The sequence below is a fragment of the Manacus candei genome, unplaced genomic scaffold, assembly GCF_025592945.1.
Source record: "Manacus candei isolate 608988 ecotype Guabito, Panama unplaced genomic scaffold, ASM2559294v1 h1tg000035l, whole genome shotgun sequence".
Taxonomy (NCBI): Eukaryota; Metazoa; Chordata; class Aves; order Passeriformes; family Pipridae; genus Manacus; species Manacus candei.
Window position 1 is genome coordinate 9205670 of NW_026138083.1, and position 17494 is coordinate 9223163.

At 51.4% G+C, this 17494-nt stretch overlaps 1 protein-coding gene across 1 annotated transcript; it reads left to right on the plus strand.

Moving 5' to 3' along the window:
* Positions 1 to 686: 686 nt before the first annotated feature.
* Positions 687 to 17354, plus strand: PEX6 (peroxisomal biogenesis factor 6). Its single transcript, XM_051793035.1, has 17 exons — positions 687 to 1547; positions 1624 to 1784; positions 2513 to 2596; positions 3640 to 3742; positions 3938 to 4074; positions 4166 to 4277; positions 8275 to 8483; positions 9050 to 9242; positions 9603 to 9679; positions 9786 to 9918; positions 12238 to 12443; positions 12537 to 12598; positions 13043 to 13151; positions 14453 to 14569; positions 15183 to 15260; positions 16726 to 16865; positions 17182 to 17354. Exons 1-17 carry the CDS (start codon positions 687 to 689, stop codon positions 17316 to 17318), a joined length of 2919 nt encoding a protein of 972 aa, XP_051648995.1. The 3' UTR covers positions 17319 to 17354.
* The last annotated feature ends 140 nt before the right edge of the window (positions 17355 to 17494 follow it).

The following is a 17494-nucleotide window of genomic DNA, read 5'->3' on the forward strand; positions in this document are numbered from 1 at the left end:
AGAAGTGCTTGGACAATGCTCTCAGGCATTCTCTGTAATTACTGGGGTTGTCCTGTGCACGGGCAGAAATAGGACTTTGATAATCTTGACGTGTCCCTTCCAACTCAGGATATTCTACGATTCTATGATATCCAAGGTTAGTTCAGCACTAGCACCAATACAAATGCATTCTTCTATGATATCCAAGGTTAGTTCAGCACTAGCACCAATACAAATGCATTCTTCTATGATATCCAAGGTTAGTTCAGCACTAGCACCATACAAGTGCATTCTTCTAAGCCAAAGGCACGTATTCAGCCCACAACGTCTCACGAGGCTCGCACTGGAGAGGGCACGCTGCTCTGCCCTGAGTGCCAATTCCCTCCAACTCCACACTGCTGTGAGACTCGCGGGAGCGGCGGAGCAGCAAAAGCCTCGCCCGCCTTTTTGGCCCCGTTCCCCCTTTCTCCCACCTCCCGCAGCCTGTGGCTGCAGACCTGCTGGAGCCTGGGGAGGACGGGGCCAGCGTCACGGAGTGTCGCTGCCACGGACACGGCTCGGAGAAGGTGTGGGAGCGGAGCCGCTCGGGCGCGCTGCACAGCTCTCACCCTGCAGAGCCGCTCTGCGCCGCCGCTCTGTGGCCTCAGCGGGGCGGGCGGCCGCCGGGCTCCGCCTCGGCCCGCCCCCGGCTCCGTGCCCGCGGCGCGATGGCGGTGGCGGTGCTGCGGCCGCTGGACGCGCCGCCGGCCGAGCTGGCTCCGGCCACGGCGCTGCTGCTGGCGCCGCCGGCGCTGTGCGCGGCGCTGCGCGGGCGGAGCGGCTCTCTGGTGCTGGCGGTGCGGCCGGCGGGGCGCGGCGGGGCGCAGCCCGTGCTGCTGAGCGCCGTGGCGCTGGAGGCGGGCGGGCGGCGCGGCGCGGAGCTGTGGCTGCGCGGGGCGCTGCTGCGGCGGCTGGGGCTGGCGGCGGGCCGGCGGGTGGCCGTGTGGCCCGTGCGGCGCCCTCCGGCGCTCGCCTGGGTGCTGCTGGGGGCGGCGGGGCGGGCGGGGCGGCCGGCGGCCGGCGCGGTGCTGGCGCGGCGGGGCGAGGCGCTGCCGGGGCCGGGCCCGGGGCCGGGCCCGCTGGTGCTGGAGGCGCGCCCGGCGCTCCAGGGGTTGCTGGGCAGCGGGACGCGCACCGCCCTCGCGCCCCCGCCGCCGCCCGCCCCGCCGGGCACCGCCCGCGGCCGCGCCCCCGCCGCGCCGCCCCTCGTCTCCCGCTTCGCCGCCGCCGCCGCCGCCGGCCCGCGGCTGCGGGCGGTGCCCGGCGGGGCGGGCGGTGGCGGCGGGGCCGAGGTGTGGGTGAGCCGGCGCGGGCTGCTGGCGCTGGGGCTGTTCCAGGGCGAGTGGGTGCGGGTGGGCGCCGAGGGGGCGGCCCGCGAGCACCTGGCGGCGCTGCTGGCCCGGCCGCCGCCCTGGGAGTACCCGCGGGCCGCCCGCCGCTGCCCGGCCGACGGCGCCGCCCTGCTGCACCCCGCCCTGGCCTTCAACCTGGGCTGTGACCCCGCTGCTGCCGCCCACCTTCGCCTGCAGGTGAGCCGGGGCCGGGCACCCCGGGGAGCGGGCCGGCGGCAGCGGGGGCTCACGCTTCGGCCCGTCCCCTCTGCAGAGGTACGAAAGGACCGGCGCGGCGGATGGGAAGGGCAGCCGCTCTGTGCTTTCCGTGCCTCCTTTCGCCAAAGAGCTGCACCTAGAGATCATCTGCTCGCCGACCTACTGCGCCCAGGGAGGCTACAGCCGCGTGCTCTACAGGCACTTCGAAACGCCCCGGTGAGCTCCGTGGGGTGGACACGTGTGTCTGCTCGTGGGGCATACTCATGAGATACACTCTTGCTGTGTGTTTGGGGCACCCAGATCTGACACACACTGATGATGTGCATCATCAGCATCCTCAGTGCAGGTGCTGTGTAGTTTTAGGATATCACCTTGAACTATCTTCTAATGAGTGTGTTCCACTTGCATGCAACACCTCTTGTCCTGTCCTTCAGAAGTCATCTTCAAGTATCCTCGTGATCTGCCATCCAGTGACAAGGGCTTGCAAGTGCTGCCCACAAACCTCCATTCTGGGCCATGTTTGTAATCTCGTTTCTCAGCTTTGAATGGAGTAGTCAGGAAGCTGGATATGTTGCCATCTTCTCTCCTGACACCTGCACACAAGTATCATTTGTTTGGCTGTCAAGGCTATCTGTTGGAATTATACCCAGCTGTTCCATGGATAAGGAGGATGTTTTGTCTGGATGAGACACTCTAAGGATGTTCATCTTCTATACCACTCCCAGAAGGCTCCCCTTAGTAGTCTGGGTGTGTCTGCTCTCATGCAGTGTCTTTCATGCCAAATCTTTCAGTGGCTATTGATAGCTTTATTTACAGGCAAGGAGTGAGTAGGTATGAATTGGTACATTCTTTTCTGTAAAAAGACGTGTGATACAGGGCAGGGAAGACACACAACCAGAAGGATTTACTCTCTTTCACCAGTGAAACTCTGGGTTTTTTTGTAGGCTGGCCCAGGAAGGAGACATCCTGTGTGTTCCAACATTTGGAAATACTGAATTTATAGAAGCAAATGCAGACAAGTTCCTAAGGTAGGTGTCAACAAACTGTGGCTCTACTACATGATACCAGAAGAGCAAAGATACTTTTCCACTATTGACTCTCTTGAGATAGTTTATTCCATTCTGATCTGTCCCTGGAGTTGAGTGTTTATCTGTCTCTTAATTTACAGGGAAGAGGGAAGTGTTTTCGTTGGATTATGGAGGGCTGCAGCTAAGAGTGTTAGCTCACTCGTGAAGGGAAGAAAGGAGAAAAAGAGGTAGAGAAACTGATGGGGATTAAGAGTGAAGAGGAAGGTGTGGCCTGAGGACAGTCAGTGCCACATAAAAGAAAGCTAAGTGGAAGCTGGGCAAACATCAAAATGTGAATATAAGCCCTTGGAGTTCACGTTAGAATAACTTTCTGTTTGCCACCAGTTCTGCCTTTCTTGGTTTTGCTCATATGGCTTTGAAATAGTTCTGTGCTAAATGGGAGAAGGTCACCTTTGCATCAGAGTAGAGGTGCTCGAAGTGACATTTGGCCGATGTTAATGTAAATGCTTCAGCTGTGTCCCTGAGGGAACTAGCACAGTTAACTGAGGCGTGCAGTGCAAGGAATTGCCTTGGACCATTCATGCAGGATGCACCAGAGTCATGTTGCAATACTACTCGATTCCAGTCCAGGGCAGGATGCTTGTAAGGCTCTCACAGTATTTGGGTGAGTCCTAGACTGTGGCCTGCAGAGAAGACTTTCATAAGCTGTAAGATTTTATACGCTGCAGATGAATCTGTGGAGTTGTGATGAAGAAAGTGATGGCAGAAAAGAGAATGTCTTGAGCTCTTAGGTAGTGCAATAAGGTTAGTACAGCTGTACTTGTGCACTGAAGCCACCAGCAGAAGATGTATTTGTTGACAGTACTGTTGGTCTGTCTGGCCAGATCCCAGCAGGATCCATAAGGTATCCTTGTGGGTTCTGTGAGAAGGGCAGAGTATCTCTGCTTACCTGTTCTTTTCAGCTGTCTTCTTCTTGACAACTGTACTGTTCTTGCCTTCAAGATCTTCACTCAGCAATTTAGACTGCTTGTTTTTTCCCTTAGGTGGCCAGAGCTTTATTTCAAAGTGAAGAAGATTTTAGGCATGGTGGAAGGCGAGCACTCTGAGGGTTACCTGGTGGACACCCAGAACACTTCTCTTTATCTGGTAAGATGTCAGTAGAGAGCAGGGAGGGTGTACAGGAAATAAGGAGGCTGAGACTGCACTATGGATGATGAATGTACCTGGGGAGGCTTATGTCTCCTGCCATTGAAAAATGGCATTTCAGAACAGACTTTGTCGCTTGGTACCTGTCTTTACTTGGGTGATGTTCCACAGAGTGCTATTTTTCCTTTCTCACAGGTGGGTTCAACAAACAACGCTGTCCCATCTGCCCCAGCCTATAGCAGCCATGAGTTTTGGAGCAGTTTGTCTCCTGCTGGACTTTCTGATGTTGTGAAGCAGCTCTGTGATGCTCTTCGTCCTCACCTAAACAGTCGGTGAGTTAGAATTCCTTCTAATGAGCCCTGGAAGAGGTGGGACTGTGGTCAGTTTTCCCTGGTCACTAGGAAAACTCCCTGTCTGTTACAGGGTAAGTGCTCTGAGCAGCAGCACCAGCGTTCTCCTCTCAGGGCCAAGCGGCAGCGGGAAACTGATGGCTGTCAGAGCTGCGTGTAGCTGCCTCAACCTCCACATCTTCAAGGTAATTCCTCTGTGGCCAGTTGATGGGTGGATTTACAACATACAAAGAGTTATGGAAATGTTCTTTAAGTCAGACATACCAACACTCTTGCTGTAGCCATGACACAAGCCTACCCAGGAGCTGCTTTCATGCGTACACACAGACAAAAGGAGTCTGAGTATGCTGAGCTTCGCAGCTCAAGCATAAGCACAAAGAGATGTTTCCTCTGAAATGTGTACCCTTCAGTCCTCCAGAATCAGTAATTTAGAGATTTTTTTTTTGTCCAGGGCGTGCATTTGTACCTCTCTTCACTGACTGTTGCTATTGTTGCTGTCAGGCTGAGGTACTTTACAAGTACTGCCATACGCAGTTGTGTTTCAGCAGACTGATATCCCGTCGTTTGACAGGGTGTTGGGCTGAAACTGTACCCTAGCAGGTGGCAGGAACTAAAATATACTGAGATTGGAGAATTGGAATTGAATTGGAGATGTGATGAGAGCAGGAATTGCACTGGCATTGGGTGTTTGTTTTCAATTGTCCCTGCATAGGTTGGGCAAAATGCATGTTGGAAAGTGAGGCACAGATGATGCTGAGATCTTTTTTATCTGGGTGGGAAGGCTAGAAAAGAAAAGCAGCCATTGGTAAAAGCAGCCCTTGGTTTTGTGTCAGCATGTGTGCCAGACCTGGTTCAAAATCTCTCAACCTGTACATGAGCTGCCCTGTAACTGTGTTCACACTGACCACCCTCCCCCCACCCCTGCCAAGAGCAAAAAAGCCCCCAAATTTTCCATAGCAGTGTTTGGCTTCTGAAAGGGGAATGACATCAAAATGAGGTTTCTTTAGAAAGAAAGAATCAGACAAGTTAAGGAAATGTTGCATCTACTGTGGAGGTACCTGAGGGACACTGTGCCACAACACGAGGCCACTGCACAGCTTGTATTGAGATGGCCATGAGAAAAATGAATGGAAGACAAAACAGATGAACAGCAGGGGAAGGGCAGTTGCTGAAAACAAGAAGCATTCTTCAAGGGGCACAAAGCTGTAGCTGGTTAGATTGAAGGATCAAATTAGCACACTCTGGGATGACTTCACTACTTGCGAAGAGTATATGTAGTTTTTGCAACAAGAAGTCCTGTTCTGTAAACCTTCAGAAAGTAACTTGACCAACACAGTTTACCTGGGTTTTGAAAATGCTCTTTGGGAAATTGAGTGGAGAGATCTGAGTGTTGTTAAAGGTTGAGAGCAGGACGGGAGTATTTGGTGAGTCTTCACAACCAGAAGCAGAGCTCTGCAGGCATCTGCACTGAGAGGTCAGAAGTGGCTTGGGAAAGGGGGTGAACAGTAATGTGATGGTTTGTTGATAACTAAGTTATTAACAAGTTATTAAAGATAAGAGAAAAGGAAGATAGACTGTCCTTGTACTAGAGGAGAACTTTAATGAGACAAAGTGACTGAGCAGTGAAGTGGCAGGTAAAATTCCCTGTAATTGGTTTTATATGGAAAATTATATATTTCAAGCTGACTGTCAATATCAAGAATTTGGGTTTATGTCAATGGCTTAATGAAAACTTGTGCTCTCCTCCATATGTGTCAAAAATCAGATCACATTTTAGGAAACAAACTTGAAAGTAGTTGCTGTGCAGATCCATGTCTTGCCACAGCTTGAGTATCATGCACAGTTCTGATGTCCCCATTCACAAAAGCATAAAACTGAACTGGAAAAATTCAGAGAAAGACACTGTGGAAGATCAGGGGTCTACACCAGTTTCTGTGTGGTGAAAAGCTGAATAAGCCCTTCAGCTTGAAAAATAAAGAATTTAGGGAGAGTTTGATAGAGGCTTCTACAAGGTCTTTTTGAAAGAGGTTTTTTACAAGATCTTGAGCAGTCAGCAGAGAGTGGAAAGTTTTCACTTTTCTCTGTGCTAGCATGAGGCCTGGGGCTGTCAGATGAAGTTAATGGGTACAGGCAAGCTAAAGGAGATAGTTCTTTGTGTAGGTAAGAGTAATTGGAGGAGAAGGCTACTGTTACAAAACCACATCTGGCTGGGAAAATCCCTTTTGGAGGGAATGGTAGGTGCCTGGAAGACTACTTAGGGGAGAGGATTATATGTGATCTTACTCCTAAGCAGCCCCATGTGGTGATGCTTGGAGACAAAATAGTGGGCTAAATGGACTCTTGGTCTGAACCAGTACAGCCCTTCCCATGTTCTTACAGCTGTGGCTGTACTGGGTAAGCTCCATGGCCAAAATGAAGTCTAGCACGTGTCTCTGTCCAGCACTGGAAGTTCTGGGAACCAAGACGTGTTAAAAATGGTATTTTCCTTCTGCACGCCTCTTTTGTTCACTCTGACAGTCTGGGAATATCTCACAAATGCTTTAATTTCCTTGAATCTGTAGAGTTATGTTTGCAAAAGTAAGAGGATTGGAAGTCACATGGTGACTTTTCTAGGAGAGTTTCTGAAATGATGTGGAAGAGGAGGAAAGATGGAAAGAATAGAGCTGGAAGGTTACTTTTTTTGTGGAAGGAAATTGTAGGCTTACTCCTTTTTTTTGGTGGCTATTTTTAGAGTAAACTCATAGAAAACAAGCTAAGCACTTTGAATTTTTGGGTTTTCTTCTTCTATTTAGAAGTTAGGTCCTGTTGACATTACTCTTTTCCTGTTCTTTTCTATCCAAGTCAAGCTGTAACAGTTGGTCAGTGGAGGAGGTGGATACAACCTTGGCCTGCTGCTGTGCAGCTCATCTGGACATGATCCTGAGCTCTGACTTTTCTGCAGATGTGCCATAGCTCTTGGGATCCAGTACAAGATTGCAGAGATTTCATAGTACCTTCAGATCCATGTGTAGGATGTGTTTGGGAGCACTCTGTCACTGCCCTGTCCTGTCAGATGGCCTGAGGTTCTAGTGGGATGTGTGTGCAAGGCAACAACTCTGGTTTTGGCCTTGTGTGCTGCTTTTAAAGACTAACACACTTACTATTGAAGCTAGAGGTATTTGCTGTCCATTTTATTCTCCTATCCCAGCTTTTACATTCTCCCCTCCCTTTCTCACTGACTGCAATGCTTATGCTACCATTCTACCTGCTCTTCCCTTTCTCTGACTGTTCGGTCTGCTGTCCTACCAGAACACAGTAATTCTTCCCCACTCTAATCTCTACCACTTGTTGATCAACAGTTTTTTGTCCTTTCTCTCTGCCTTTCTGTACTTGCATAGAGATACTGCTGCCATATGGCCTGCCACGACCCTAACTCCTGGGTTTTTTCTATAGTATGTGGAGCACAGGAGTTCCTCTGCTCTATGTCCCTGTCCTTACCCTTTATGTCTGCTCTTGAGCTGTTCTCCCTGCTCCAAGCATCCTTTTTGGGGATGTGGCTCAGGGAATCCCAGAGATGGTTTGGCTCTCCCTGCACAACCTTGCAGCACCAGGAGGCAGCAGTGCCTGTTTCCAGCAGTGTTCAGGCTGCTGTTCAAGGCTCACCAGTCACCTCTCCGCTTGCATGACTTCATCAAGTGTTTGCTTTGTAAACAGTGTCTGGGCTTCTAGCCACCTATAACTTCCCCCTGACACATACCCTCACCTTCTACCTTCCTCTTGCACTTTGAGCCTGTGCATCACGTGTTGAACAGTTTCCCGAGTCTCTTTCTCTACTCTTTGCACTGTTCCTCCAAGACACCTGTCCTCCACAGCTCTCCCATCCCTTCCAGCTAAGGTTGCTGAGCCGTGACATCCACCATATTGATTTCTCTGGTCCCTTTGCCTCACCTTTTTCAGATAAGACCCTCCTGTCCACCCCACCTCTTGCAGAAAAGCAAGAAACAGCCATTTATCCATGCCAGAGAGTCCTGAATGTGTCTATTTTCAATATGACCTGAATGTCCCTCTGGGAAATATCCACTTGGATCTCCTTTGACCGGTGAATTGCCCATGGAAGGCTTTGTGGCAGTGAACATTATCCTTGGTCCTCCAGCTGTCCATGTTGCAACTTCTGCAGGCTGTGTTGTGTGGTCTGTCTCACAGGTCGATTGCGTTAGTTTGTGCAGTGATACCAGTGCAGCCACAGAAGAGAAAGTACAGATGGCCTTCACCCAGGCCCAGCAGTACCATCCGTGTGTGCTCCTGCTGAAAGACATCGAGGTGCTTGGCAGAGACCGAGATGGGCTGAGAGAGGATGCCAGGGTCATTGCTACTCTGAGGCAGCTGCTCCTGGACAGAGACCCAGCACTGAGGTATGGACCCTGCATGTTTGCTGTGGGCATCTGCCATTCCTAGGGCAGCAGTCACTGTTACCTCAAGGTAACTGATTGCTAACGTATCCTGTTTTATTTTTAATCCAGTGGAGTCTTTCCCAGACTCGTTTTGTTTACTTCAGAAGTCCTTTGTTTTTCCAGCTTAATGGCAGAGGCAGTCAGGAAGCTTTGTTGTCTGAAGCTGGTTCCTGAGTTGTTCAGATGAGCAAACCATGCGTGTTTGCTGTGAGACATGCCAAGGGTATCAGGGACCCCAGAAGGGAGCTGGAGCAGGAGAATCTTGAGGCTGATGACAAGTAGCAGGGTGGCAGACATCAAGTGAAGAAATAAGATGTCACTTGAAGGGCCTTGACTTGGAGACAGAGCTCACAAAGCAGTTTGAGGGCAAGCTGGAGGAGAGTGGCTGCAAGACACTTCAGCCAGTGTGTGTGTATTTCTTGGAAAAAGGCCTAGCCATTGGACAGTGAGCTGGCATACATGATGGCAGTGTAACAGGGAAGCTTCCACAGAGCTGAGACCATACACTGTCCCCCTTTTCTCCACAGCCATCCTGTCCTGGTGATTGGCACAACCTGCAAGCCCCAGGATGTTCCTACAGACTTGCAGAGTGCTTTCCTTCACGAGGTGAAAATTGAAGCCCCTTCAGAAGAGCAGAGGAGGTTGATGCTGAGCATGCTGACTGCTAATCTGTCTCTGGGCAAAGAAGTGAGCCTATCCAAGCTGGCCCGTAGGACTGCCGTGAGTGAAACCACAGCAGCATGTGGAGATGGGCAGGCCAGGAGTGCTGGGCCCATCTCCCACACCTGGCCTTGGAGAAAGGGGCTAATTCCCACAGCCCAGTCAACTTTTTCAGTGGTTAATCCTGGTCCTCAGACATCAGCTTTAAGTGCAGATTTCTAGAGCCTAAGGACTCCACACCATTTGCAGAGATGCAAGACAGAGCTAATAGAAAAAAAAAGAAGCTAGAGCTTTTAACCAGGGCACAGAGGTTCAAAGAACATCTCTGCAAAGAATTTTTCCCCATACACCTTTTATGGCCTAGATAGAGCTGTGGTTCAGCAGTGGCTGAACTGATGGTCTTTGTTTCTGCATTCACAGGGCTTTGTGCTGGGAGATTTCTGTGCCTTGTTGTCCCACAGCAGCCGAGCTGCTTGTACCCGCATCCAAGCCTTGAGGTAGCACAGACAAGAGGGCAGGAGGTGGGGGAGGGCAGGGGCTGCAACCAGCCCAATAATGCCAGGAGTGGGGCAGAGCCTGAGTCCTTCCCTTTTCTTTCCCCAGTTTTCCAGGTGGACTGAGTGAAGAAGTGGAGAGAGATTTTTGCGCTGCTGGGTTCCCAGTGCTTGAGGAGGATTTTAGTGTTGCGCTGGACCAGCTGCATGACACCCATTCACAGGCAGTGGGAGCCCCGAAGGTAGGATGCTGGGGCACAGCAAGTGGGTTGGTTCTGCAGAAGCTGTTGGCTCAAGGTGGCTGTGCGCTGGCATGTTGCTTCCTGCTGTGTCTTTCCATGTATTCCCCCAGCTTTGAATGGGAAACAGTCCCCTCTGGGCTTTCCCCCACTAGTGCTTTTGGCTCTTGGCTTTGAATTTGGCAGGGGAGGCCTTGCCATACTAATTGCAGACCACTCAGTTGGCTGGTGCTGTAGGGGTTCTAGCTGTGCAGCTCAGCCTTGCAAGAGGTAAAGGCAGGCCGGCTGCCTTGCTGAGGTCTCCCCAGCCACCTGGCCTCTGGGAACTGAGAGGCTGTGGCACAGGCTGGTGAGGGAGTTTTTCCACATGTGAAAAGCCATCCCTGGCCTTGGATGTTGCTTGGACTGGCATGGGCTTTTCTGACAGCCAAGCAGTTTGAAGAGTTTGGAAGTTCTTCAGGTAAAGCGACATGAAGAATCTGAGAAAACCAGCAGAGTCAGCTTCTCAGGAGGGGTGTGATCCACTTCTGGCAGCTTGGCACCCAGGGAAACAGCATTTGGGGTGACAGTTTTTGCTGGGTAATGTGGTATTAGGACCAAGAAAACTGATCAGAATCTCTTTTCCACACCCATGAGTGCAAACAACTGAGCTCTGCACAGGACAGGAAACCTTGGCCTTGGAGCAGTTATTGTGATATCTTCCCCAACTGCCCACTTGCAGTCTGCCCTAACAAGAAAACACCTTGCTGATGTCATCATCCAGGAGCTACTCCAGCACTTAATTAATGCATAAATTTACTAGAAACTAAAGTGAGCTCTGATTTGAAGTGTTTGCCAAGTTCGCTGTGAGACAAATAACCATAATTCACACAGCAGTGAGCTGTGTGAATGGGAGCTAATTCTGTGTGTATTTTACATTCCTTTATCGATTTCTTAATAATTGGTTGCAGTTCAGAAAGCCCATTATCAGACCTGGATACTCTCAACGTACATTGCCTTCAGTTCCCTGCTTGCATTTCCTGGTTATTCACATATTTGTTTGCAGTTAAAGCTTGAGCCTTCTCGAGAACACTAATTCCAAACCTCCAGTTGCTAGCAGTGTCTGCAACATGTCCTAGACTTACAGCATGCTCCCTTGAAAACAACCTTGCTGCAGTTTTCCAGCTCCTGTGCTGATGTCTGTAGAGCTCTTTCTAGCGAGGCAGTATAAGAAAGAATGCAGAGGAGAGGGCAGCTCTTCCATTCATTGGCACTGCAGAAGGAGTGCCTGTGACCTTTTGCTTTAAAAGGTTTCTTTTCTGGAAATCTTTGTTTTGTTTAACCTGATTTTCCTGGTGGATTTGTTGGACAGCTAGAGAAATAGCATGAGATAACCTAATCTCAAGTAGCAAAGGAAGGAGTTCCAAATTGGCTGAGGGGGAAAGAATTTTGCCCTAGCCTATTTTTAAACTCCCCATTTGCGCTGGCAGCTGTTCCCCACCCATCCAGCAGCTGGCAGGAGGTGTTCTGGGGCTTTGCTTTCTCTGCACGTTCCCAGGAGAGCTGCTCTGCCTCTCAGGAGGATGTGTCATGCAGGCTGTGGCATTCCAGCTATTTCTAAAGCCGTGAGAAGAGCAGCAGTATCCTCCAGGATTGTTTTGCTCAGCACAAAATAACCAAAGTGGCATGGCTTACCCGTCTCAGGTTTGCTGTCTTTCTTCTATTTGCCATGACCCTTGCGTGTCTGCAGCTGACCCTATCCCTATCTATTTCTTGTCAGCATACATGGACTTTGCTCTTGCATCTCCCCTTTCCAAAGCAGCGAGTGTTCCGTACACTGTCCTACAGGATGCCTGTCTCTCACATCCTCGTTTACATCACAGAAGTCCTGGCAGCCCAGATTCTGCCGCTCTGGAAGGTGTGAAGCCCTTGCACAGTCTCATTGCCTTGGTGGGCAAGATGCCCTGAACACAAGTAGCTCATAATTGCTAGGTCCAGGTTTCTTTTTTTTTTTTAATTTTTTGTTCTTTCTTAATTTTTACCTTCCCTCATGCGTCCTAAGGGCTGTCTGCAGCAGGACTGTCCCCCACAAAGCTGCAGGCAACCCTGCTGGATACTTTCCCTAGGGTATTTTTGCTGACAGGTGATATGAGGTGTGATGGAGGATTGGAGATGAGGTGCACGCTGTGAGTGCAGCATGGCTGGGCACGTGTGCAGTTTGTTTTCCCTATCGCAAAGCTCGGAAGTGGAGAAATGTGGATACTGGATACTGGAGCAAGAGCTGCCCAGGCATGCTCGGGGCTCAGGAAGAGGTGCTGACAAGGATTCTCTCTCTCTTGGCAGATCCCCTCGGTGTCCTGGCAGGATGTTGGTGGGCTACAAGAGGTGAAGAAGGAGATATTGGACACTATCCAGTTGCCTCTGGAGCACCCAGAGCTGCTGTCGCTGGGTCTGTGCCGCTCTGGTCTGCTGCTGTATGGGCCTCCAGGGACAGGGAAGACCTTGCTGGCCAAAGCTGTGGCAACAACATGCACCATGACGTTCCTTAGGTGAAGAGCGAGGGGGGTCACACAATAGGACTGACTTTTCCTGGCAAGGGATGGGCATCCTCTAACTGGCTCCCTCTTCTCTCTGCCCCACAGCGTGAAAGGGCCAGAGCTCATCAACATGTACGTCGGGCAAAGCGAAGAGAATGTGCGCAATGGTAAGGATATACATTCTGCCTCTGCATATGGGAAGACTGGGCTCTTCTGTAGTGCTGAAGGGAAGGACGTAGTGCTTAAACCCCTCTTCTCAGCTCCCACCCACAGCTCTCAGCCAGGGCATGTACCCAACTGTCTCCTACACCCAGTCCATTCCCTGCCTCGCTGCTGTTTGCCCTCCTGCTCTCTGCTCCTGTTGCTCTTGTCCCTGGTGTTCCCAATGGGACAGAAGCCTCTCAGAGACAGAGCTGAGCCTCGGGGCCCATCCTTCTGGGTGCTGCCTGTCCCTGCTCTACTGAGCCACTCAGGCAGAAGCAGTTGTTGGTGGTGATAGAGTGGGCATCAGGTTTCCATCCATAACTCTTCCCTGCTGAGAGAGTAGCAGGTCCTGTTGCTGTTGACTGCTCCTCCAGGTCTTTTTCACCTTTTGTGCTGTCTCCTTCCAGTGTTTGCCAGAGCCAGGGCAGCTGCTCCCTGCATTATCTTCTTTGATGAACTGGATTCCCTGGCCCCCAGTCGTGGGCGAAGCGGAGATTCAGGGGGTGTCATGGATAGGTAAGTGAGCATCATGTGTCCTTGGGAGAGCAGCACACCTGCCTCAGCTGTGGGGCAGAGTCCATCCCACCTTTCTTTCTCTACTTTTTCCCCTCCCAGCTCCCTTAAGGGAGCATGGCCTGTTTCCTCTCTCTGAACATTAGTACTGCTGTTTGCATTGCTTTAGGTTCCCAATTGCCCAATCTTGTTGTGCAAACATTTGGTTAAGACAGTCTCCTCCATCTGCTTTTGTGGCTGCCAAGTGCTCCCTTTGGTCTCTCCACGGTCATCCTTCACACCCCTGCTGTGCTCTCCTCCTATTAACTCCTGTTTCAGTGCATTGGGAAACCTTTCAGCTGCTTCTGGTAGAAGCAAAGTATATACAGCTTAGAGATATACCCAGAAACGGGGTTATTTCCGCCAAGCCTCTTCTGGTGAGCTGGTAGTCCCCATCCAGACTTTCTCTTTGTCCATGAGGGGTTCTGCAGAATTTTCCAGGGACATCATGTGCTCCTGGCATCCAGCTTCACACACACCTAAGACCAGCTCTGGAATGGACTGGGTGTGGTGCTCATTGATCCCAGAACCTGGTGAAGATATCCCTGTGCCAGGAGGCCTGTGTAGCACTGGAATATCGTGTTTGACAGACCAGTTTAAGCCCCGTGGCTGTGGAACTAGATCTACAACATGTGCTGTTCACTGACCTGAGGATTGGAAGTGTTCAAAGCCAGGTTGGATGGGGCCCTGAGCAACCTGGTCTAGTGCAAGGTGTCCCTGCCCGTGGTGGGGGGATTGGAACTAGTTGATCTTTAGGGTCCCTTCCAACCCAAAGCATTCAGTGATTCAGTGACTGTTTGGCAGCATAGCTGGCCTGCCAGCATGTCCCTGGCATGGACTGCTGGGCAGCTGGACTTGCTGGGCAGTACCACATTGAAGGACAGCTAGAACTGGCCAGCACATATGAGTGGGAAACTTCAGCCACAACCATACAAGCCTGTCTGTGTTTGGTCTGTGTTGCCAATGTTAGATAGCAAGTATAAGCTCGTGTGGCCATACTGAAAGGGTTCAGAGCTGAGCACAGACCTGAAGGACTGTCTGGGTACCAGGGATTTGGACTCACTATGCAATGAACCCACATGCTTGCTGTCAGAGAATTCTGGAATAGCATTGTCAGAGTTCTTTAGGGAGGAGAAATAGAAGCTGAAGTCCAAGAAATGGACCTGCCAGTGGACTCACTTCTTCCTCTTTGCCTTGGTGGCTGAGGAAGACAGTAGGTGACTTGCCAAGGCCTAGTTGTGAGCATCCTGTCTTGCTCCCTGCAGAGTTGTCTCACAGCTCCTGGCAGAGCTTGATGGCCTTCACTCCACCAGAGATGTGTTTGTCATTGGAGCCACGAACAGGCCTGACCTCCTGGACCCAGCTCTGCTCCGGCCAGGCAGGTATGTCACATCCTACCCAGCCTTGCTCCAGGGTAGTTTCCCAGAGCTCTTCAGGCAGGGATGAGCTGGATGGACTGTCCCCACCATTCTCCTTCCCCAGAGATTGTTCCTAAAGGTCCCTGGCCCTGGCTTAGGAGGGAGATAGGAAGCCAAGAGGAGGCCAGTGCCTGTGGCTGTAGCAGCAGCACAAGATACCACAGCCTGTTCTCCCCACCGCTCTGGCTTACTGCCCTTACAGCACAGCAGGGCAATAAGGGACCTGCTGTGGCACCAGACTGATGGAGGAATTGGTCCCCTTGGCCTGTTCTGCAGAATCGCCCCCCAGGTGGTCTTCAAGCCTGTGTCTTGCCCATCTTGGGGCAGAAGTGTGTATCAGCTGTTGTTGGACCCTACGTGGTTCCTGTCAGCCCATTTCTCCAGCCTGCCCCTGTCCTTCTGGAGAGCAGCCCTGCTCTCCAGCACATTGACTGCTTCTCCCCAGGCTTTGTATCATCCATGAACTTGGCAGCAAAAGGAGCTGTCTTGGGGCCACCCTTCAGTTCCTGGTGCATTGGGCTGAACACAAGGCAGGTTTTCCTTGGCCTGTTCTTGATTGTCCTCTCTTGTCTGACAGGTTTGACAAGCTGGTCTATGTGGGCATAAACGAAGACCGGGAGTCGCAGCTGCAGGTGCTGAGTGCTGTCACCAGGAAGTGAGTGACCCTGTGCTCTCCCAGCAGGCTTCCACAACCCTCCAATGGGTCACAGCCTTCCTGGGGTTGATGCTTAGTGTTCTCCAGCTTGGCTTCATGTCAGAGCTCTGGGCAGCACTTGCGGTCACTGACCCACAGCCAGCAGGTAGGAGAAGAGAACAGAGCAACTTCCAGAAGCAGAATTAGGACTGGTTTTCCTACAAGATGGGAGCAGCTCAGCCTGGCTGTCCAAGTGGAGTGGTTAGTAGAGTTTTCCAGCCACTGTGCCCATATGCTCTTCTTGAGGAGTTCAGCCAAATCTGAACAGTGCTGTGAGACTGCAGTGCAGCTGCATGGCAGGAAGCTCCCGCTTGCATCCTGCAAGAATTCCCCTGCTGTTTTGCAGATCCAAGGGTGAAGGCAGCTCCATTCATCACACTACCTCTCTTCCTGTGATGCTCAGGGGTGTTCAGCATGTGCTCCATGTGTCTTTCCAATCTCTGATTGTGTGGGATCTTGTTGAGCAGCAGGGTTTGGCTGCTTCCTCAGCTGCTCTGAGCTCTTGAGAGCATTTCTTAAGGGAGAAGAGGCAAGCCCTGCATTCAAGTGCAGAGGTACCACCCACCACAGCTTGGTGAGTGGCTGTGACTCTGCCTCTGCAGGGACTCTGTCATGGATAGCTGTGATTGCTGCTGCCTGTGACAATAAGTTAGTAGGAGAGGCAAGAGTGTGGGCTGGTGGTGAGCAGCTTGTCACACCATGTGTCTTGGCAGCTGTGCCCACTGTCAGTGTGCTGGTCATGCTGAAGGAGGCTCACTGTCTGCAGCATGGCTCTGATGGGATGATTTGGTGTTACAGTGGTTTGTACTGTCTGTAATTAAACATGTTCTTACGCAGCCCTGGCTGTAGGCTGTTCCCAGGCATGCAGAGCACTTAATTTATCTAAGTGAGAAGTCAAGCACCAAGTGCATAAACAGATGGTGTTCTAGAGAGTTCATCCTGCACCATGGCTCCAAGACTGCTCCAGGCATTCTTTGTGCTTCCTAACAGGTACCCACAACCAGAGAGGCCCAGACAAATTTTGGGTGCCTCATCCTTGGAAGTGTTCAAGGCCAGGATGGATGGGGCTGGTAGCAACCTCATTTAGTGGAAGGTGTCTCTGCCCATGACGGGGGGGTTGGAACCAGATGATCTTTAAGGTCCCTTCCAACCGAGACAGACCATGCTGTGCTGTGATTCAAAGTTGCCTTTGGTTCTGCAGAGAAGACCTTGCTGAAGGGAAATTTCTGAGAGTTGACTATGTTGAAAAAAACCAATAAACTTTGATTTTTTTTTTAATACTTTTTTTTTTAAGCATGCAGATCACAGTCCAGAAGCAGCTAAACATGAGTACTCTGATTCTTCCTGCCCAGTCACACTGGCTGTCACAGCTTTCCTGGTCTGTTTTTTATGTGGCTTTTACACCTGCATTTTTCTCTCTTGGCAGGTTTAAACTGGATCCTTCTGTGAATCTCACCACCATCCTAGAAAAATGCCCAGCTCAGCTGACAGGAGCCGACATCTACGCGCTGTGCTCAGACACCATGATGTGCGCTGTCAAACGCAAGGTGGAATGGATTGAGGAAGGTAGGAGCCCTGCCCTTACTTGTTCCACGTGTTGGAGCAGCCCAGCGCAGGGGCAGAGTGGAGAGTTACCACTGCTGTGTGAGGGCTGTGTGAGAAGGCCCTCGTCAGCTTTGGAACCACAATGCTGGGCTCTGGGTTACTGGCTGGCAGGCAGTTTCTACAGATGTGGTCATCACCTCCAGTGGTTGGCCTCAGGGGGAAGGAGTGAGACAGGTTTTCATTGCAGTCTCTGGTGGCTGGAGAGTGGGGCTGTTGGATCTTGCCAGCCACCCCTGCATTTGTCTCTCAGCCCTTTCCTGTTCTTTCTCTTATGCAGGGCTGGATACTGAGAGTTCTGCTCTGATCCTGACCATGGAAGACTTTCTGCAGGCTGCTGCGAGGTTGCAGCCATCAGTCTCTGAGCAGGAGCTGCTCAGGTACAGACTCATCCAGCAGAAGTTTGCAGCCTGCTAATGCTCGGCAAAGCTGGGACTGGAGGAGTGATGAGAACAGGCCCAAAAGGGCACCCACATGGTCTTCTCTGATGCCTCCTGGGCCCCCTTCTTTCGAGCTTGGGTGGAAATAGTGGCTGTGCAGTTTCCTGAGCCAAAGCCTGATGGAAATGCTGCACTGCTCAGCCAGGAGGGTGG